The sequence below is a fragment of the Choloepus didactylus genome, chromosome 1 (assembly GCF_015220235.1).
Source record: "Choloepus didactylus isolate mChoDid1 chromosome 1, mChoDid1.pri, whole genome shotgun sequence".
Taxonomy (NCBI): domain Eukaryota; kingdom Metazoa; phylum Chordata; class Mammalia; order Pilosa; family Megalonychidae; genus Choloepus; species Choloepus didactylus.
This window is the reverse complement of record NC_051307.1, coordinates 15627986-15633985: the sequence shown is the minus strand read 5'-3', so window position 1 is coordinate 15633985 and position 6000 is coordinate 15627986. Positions and strand designations below refer to the sequence as shown.

The following is a 6000-nucleotide window of genomic DNA, read 5'->3' as shown; positions in this document are numbered from 1 at the left end:
TTTTAAAACAAAGCCCAATTATTAGCGCTTGGCGGCTGTTTATACGGGTCCGGTGTCAGCTCTCCTGCGCCCTGCGGCCCACCAGTGCCCAAAAAAACCGGCTCTGGAGCCACCTGACCGGTTTTGAGACCCCAGCTTCTTCACGTCTTCGCTGCGTAAGCTTGGGTAAAGCACCGGACTCAATCTCCTCGTCTGCGAAATGGGACGGCTGCGCGTATCTCGCCGCCAGGCTGGGGAGGGGGTGATTTTGCACATGGAGCGCGGAGGGGTCGCAGGCACGACCGCGGGGGGCTCCAGTACTCTGCCGGGCGACGCTCACGCCCCCAGAACCTCACCTTCGCGCGGACCGTGCCCCTGCCTCGCCCCGGCGGCGCCCGGGCTGCACGCGCGGCGCTGGCTCCAAAGTGCGTCACGGGTACCAGCCTCGCTCCTCCCGCTGCCAGGGCGAGGCTGGCACCAGGCCAGCTCGGACCGGGCCGGGGGACCCGGGCGTGGAAGTCACTCAAGTTGCGCCATCCTCGGCGCGCTGTTGGGGGGCGCCCTCCGCGCAGGGCAGCGCGCCCGGGGCAGGACTCGGCAGCCGCGGGGTGCGCGAGGGCCACACTTTCCCTTCTGCCCCCCTTGTTTCCTCCCGCGCGGCGGCAGCGAAGATTTCCTCTCGGGGAAACTACGCGGATCCTTCCCGAGGCTCTCGCCCCGCCCTGGTTCTCTGCTCCCTCCCCTTTGCTGGGGAGCCGGGGCTGGTCCGCGCCGGGGAGAAGGCTCGGGCAGCCTGGGCGGGGAGCCGGCTGAGGGGCCGCGGAGCCGCTGACTGCCCGTTCGTCCCGCCATGTGACACCGCCCTCCGCCCAGCGTCCCCTGGCCGCCTCCGGCCAGCGACCGCGCTGTGCCGCGTCGCGCACCATGCTCCAGCCGGGACCCGAGCGCCCGCCGCCCGCGCCCCAGCCAGCGCAGCATCCCGGCCTCCGCCGGCAGGTAGACTCTCCGGGGCAGCTCCTGCGTCTCTTCTACTGCACTGTCCTGGTCTGTTCCAAAGAGATCGCAGCGCTCACGGACTTCTCCGGTAAGAGCGCCCCACCTCCCCGTGCGCCCCCGACGCCGCCGCTTCCAGGTGAGCCTGCAGCCGCCCCAGGGGGCACGGCCGGATTGGATTAAGGTTGGGACGCGTTTATAGTTATTTCTCTTGCTTGATGTGAGTCCTTGGCATACAGGTGGCTGCGTGTGGGGTGGCGGCAGGGGAGCCCACCTAGAAGGAAGAATGGGTAACGTGTTTGGAGTTCCTCGCCTAGCCTTTGACCTCGTCAGTTTCCCAGCATCGGGGATACGCGCGTCCTCTAGAGCCTTCTTGAGCTGAACCCTGCACGGTACCCGGCGCCGTAATGCACGTGTTATGTCCGGCGAGTTGTACTTGCTTTGCCACCGGCACACCCCGAGTGCGCCCTAGCCAGCCTCCCGCTGCCCATGTAAGGAGAACTGCCCAGGGGACAGCTAACCTGATGTCCACGCCGGCAGGGAGCGAAGCTCATGGGAGAAGGGAGGGCTGGCTGAATGCCGTGAGAGATGAGAAGAAGCTTACCGAAGGGAGAGGAGACTCAGGGGGCCTGACTTAACCACCAAAAGGTACCGCGTCCCCCGTTAACAGTCCCAGTCTCCTTCAACAGAAAAATATTAACTCCTCCTGAGTTAACTATGAGGCTTTTCTTTGGGGAAACGGGACCAAGGCCTCTGCAGGTTATCTCATTTCTGGAGTTGCAGGTGCGACCACTCAAAGTGAAAGAAGTTTCCATGTCAATGATGGCTGTGGGAGCCACATTCGTTTAGTTTAGCGCTGCACTAGCTTAGGGTAACAAACGCCGTCGCAATTGTGACAGACCTGGGTCTCCCTTTGGCGAGGCTGGGGCACTTCACCCTTCCCCGGCCCAGGAGGCAGCTCTGAACCCCAGGCTCCCACCTTTCCAGGGACCTTCTGCCAAGTCCAGGGTTTGCAGAGTCCCTGTTGCACCCCTCCCCCATCATGCAATATAATCATGATAAACAGAGTCACTCCTCAGCTGTGTTTGTGCAATAGACAAGTGCATGGCAGAGAAATGGACAAACCAGAAGTTAAGTTGGGTTTCTAGTTTACTTACAGAGAATGTCATTGTTAGCTGAGAGCCCTTGGATCAGAGATTCTTTGCTTTGAATATTTAATATCAAGGCAGTGTTCCCATGTGGCACAGGAAGCCAGGATATGCCTATTTGGCAAGCAAACTGTGGCCCTTAAAAATTCCGCACCTCAGGGTCAGAATGCTGTGGTAAGTGAGCTGGGGAAATGCACTGGACTTTTCAAGTACTACTGACTTTTTTGTTTTAAATAGAACTTTCTTGGCTGCATGAAAAGTCCCGTATTTGCTGATTTAAGCTACTGAGAGTAGTTCTGAATTCAGCCACCTTCGTGCCCTGAATATTGTCAGGAAAGAATGGAAGAGCTGACAAGCCCTTCATTGTGACATCATTGCAACTGAACAAATACTGCTTTAGGTAAACTGCGATGTAGCCATTAGATTGTGTTTGCAGATTATAGACTCTTAGAGAGTGTTTCTTTAGTGAAGCAGTTGTAATACTTGTAGCGGTCTATAGATTACCACCCAAGTTTGGAATTGTCTGTAGTCACAGTTACATATGATGAACTGGAGCTAACAGAGAGGGTGGCTATAGCCTGCGGGAATTGGATGCTTTGATACATGTTCTTCTAAATAACATAAATGATAAAAGGAACTCCCTTCTGCTTTTCCTGTCAACTTGAATTCCAGAGCTTAAACTCTCTGAGCCGATGATAGGTGGTGATGTTCCCAAGTTGACACACAGCCAATCCCATTTTTCCTATGGATATGGTCACTCTCCAGAGAACTGAAGGGAAGTGTCAGGGAGCCTTTGGGGAGAAGAAAAGAGAATGTCCTCCCAAATCACAGACACATTTAAGTTGAAATCTAAATTCTGTTGTATGTGAGGTCAGGGAAACTTTAGGAAAGACTCAGGGAGAAAGACGTCTTCCGAAGTTGGCTAACTTGACTTGACACTTAAAGAACCCTAGCCATGTGAAATACAACCTTCAAGAAAATTCCTAGGCTCCAACGATGACAGTCTGAGAGTTCGGTTGAATGTTTAGTGGGAGCCATGGATCTGATCCAGTAACTTCAAATCCCCTAGGGCCTCAAAGCCTGCTGCCTGCTTTCCTGGGGACAAGAGGTCTCGTTCCTTTTTATGACCATGTAGGGGTGTGCAGAAACCGAACAGAGACCTGTAAAGAGGCAGTGGACCCTCCCCCGGGGAGCCTTAAAACAATGCCCAAGGGCTAGATAGAGATTTGACAGTGCAGATACTTGTTTTTCCAAACAAGAGAGACATCAAAAACTGAAACTGGGAGAGGTTGGAGGGGACTTGGGATGTCTTTGCCCAGTGAAGAAGGGGAGGGAGGGAGGCTGACGTACGCATCCGCATGAAAGAAAGCACCAGAAAGTCCAGGGTCACAGCCATTCCCTGTACAGTACAAGGCCTCCCGGGAGATTAGCAGGGCAGAGCTTTGCAGGGCTTCCTAAGCCTTTCTCCTTGCAACTCTTCCTTGAGCTTTTTACTGAGGCTGTCAGCTGGTGTAGTTTTCCTGGGTCATTGATTTTTTTTTGCCCCGGGAGTTCTAGCATCAGATCTCTTAATAAACTAGAGGCTGCATGGTGTCTTCCTCCTCCCCCTTATGCTCGTGACTTGGGCTAATCACCTCCCAGCCTGCTGGGGCTTCCAAACACCCCCTGCTCTCTCATCCCTGAAGATATTGAGATGCTGCCAAGGGCCATTGGAAGGCTGTCATCAGTGCATTAAAAATGTATCCCAGGGAAGGCAAGAGCTGGCTGTGCAAATTTAGTATTTCTGCTCTTTAATCCCAACTCGAATGTATTTGGTTTTCATCAATTTTCCTCTTAGGGATGGAGTTCTGTTCTTTTTACTTTATCCCAAGTTGAGGATTTGTCCTGAGAGGTCCAAACTGGTCATTGATTTTGTTTTGAACAGAATTATAATTTCATTCCTATTGTCCTTGTTTGGAGAACAAGACAGGGAGCTGGAGCATGGGGGTGAGAGCTGAGAGGAAGGAGGGGTGCTCTTTGGTTTCCAGCCATACAAAGTGAAGGATCCTCTACATTTTGCCCTGCCCCAAAGAAGGACTTTCCACTGTGCCTCTCAGACTTGGTTTGTGATGGTTCCTCAGTTCTTGCTCTTTTTTTTTTTTTTTTTGGTGGTCTGACTCTCTGTTCTTTCTCTTCTGAATGCCAGCAGGGGCTTCTCTTCCTTCCTCACCTCTTCCCTTTTTTTCTCATGTTCTTTTTCTTTCTTTTCTTTCCTTTCCTCTCACAGAAGTTCAAAGTGATGGATGGGATTATGGGTGGGGGTGGGAAGAGAGGGGTGGAAAATGGTTCTAGTTCCCACTTGAATTCTCACAGAACTCCTGAGGAAGTTAGCATCACCATATATTTACACAGTTAATTTTACTGTAGGATCTGTAGCATTGCACGTGGAAAATGGGATGGAGAGGAGACAGGAAACAAGGCCTTCCCTGTTCTGGAAGATCTCCAGACCTCAAAGGACTGTATTAGAGAATGGTTCCCATGGCCAACCCCTTACTCTCCACCATGGGTAGCTCAAGCAAGCAATAAGTGGTACTTTGTACTGGGTCATTTGCAACTCCGTAGATAAACCCAACTGGTAGCACCTCATTTCATTGGCCAAGAATTTCAGAAGGTGGAAATGGATTCGATTGACCTTGGGAGCTCAGGGGTGGGAACAAGGTCCCGAGGGATGGAACACCATTGTTCATTTGGAAGGGCTTGGACCTTTCCCGGACTGCCCAGGTGCCCAGGTGGGCAGTGGTTTCCAACCCTGGCACCATGTTAGAATTGCTAGGGGAGGTTAAAAAATATGTGGATGCTCAGGCTTCACCCCAGAGACTCTGATTTAATTGGTCCCAGGAGAGCCAGGCACTGGTCTCTTTCTTAAAGCACTCCAGGTGATTTTACTGTGCAGCCACTGCTGTGTCTGTGTCATCATTTTGCCCAGGTATACATGGGTGTGGCTGGATGTCCTCTGCCCCCATGTCTCACCACGGGAGAGACTTGGACTGAATTTTCCCAGCTAGTAGGTGGTCACCACCTCCCCAACACCCACGTGCCTTCATCACACCATCCTTTTACTCAGGGGTTGTCTTGACTTTTAAAAATTTTATGGAGCAAGAAGCCAACTTGCAACCAAAGGAAAACAAACTAAATGTCTGCAGGAGTTGTCCAGCTGCCACAGCAGAAAAGAGATGAAAAGCAAGGATCTGAAACTGCCAGTCTGTTTCCATGGAAAGTACCGACATTTGAAAAACGTTCTGTCAGCTCTTTCTGTGGCAGAGAGGAGTTTGGTAAAGCAAGTGGCCCCATTATTGATGGCTTTTGGTCTCCCAGGTGCTTTATTGGAAAGGGCAGCCTCACAGCCATTTTAGGGAAGGAAACAGAAGGGAAGGGAGTAAAGATTAATTGAGCACTGTGTTATCTGATTTCGTCCTCATAGCAACCCCATGAGGTGAGTACTAGTCTCGTTTTGCAGACGAGAACCCAGCCTCAGAGAGGTTAACTAACCTGCCCATTACCACCCAGCTGGGAAACAGAGCCAAGGCAGGCTCTAACACAGGGGCTCGAGCTGGCTGGGGGGGGCTCCGCCTGGGGGGCTCCATCTGAGTGGCTGCCGAGTAGGGGAGCAAGCAGAAAAACAGGTGCCATCTTTTGACTAGCCTTTCTAGATAATTCATGGAGTAACCACTGCTGTTTCAATTGCCCACTGAGTAGACTTGCCTTTTCCCATCCCTTCCTTCCACAACTTTCCATCACAGTCACTCCAAAGTTGGAGTTGGAGGAGCAGGGAGGAGGAACCGAAGACTGATCTCCAAACAAATATTTAATTCGGATGAGCATAATAGAGTGTAATCCCGTT

The 6000-nt window shown here is 52.3% G+C and overlaps 1 protein-coding gene across 2 annotated transcripts in view; it reads left to right on the top strand.

Moving 5' to 3' along the window:
- The first annotated feature begins 656 nt into the window (after positions 1–656).
- The window catches only part of EVA1C (eva-1 homolog C), a 67289-nt gene continuing 61945 nt past the window's right edge, over positions 657–6000 (top strand). Inside the window, exon 1 of one of the 2 annotated variants that reach the window (XM_037832564.1) lies at positions 657–1111. In XM_037832564.1, the coding sequence (XP_037688492.1) occupies positions 904–1111 (208 nt within the window). In that variant the 5' untranslated portion in view covers positions 657–903. The remainder of the gene's footprint in view (positions 1112–6000) is intronic. The other variant, XM_037832572.1, reaches the window with a different exon arrangement.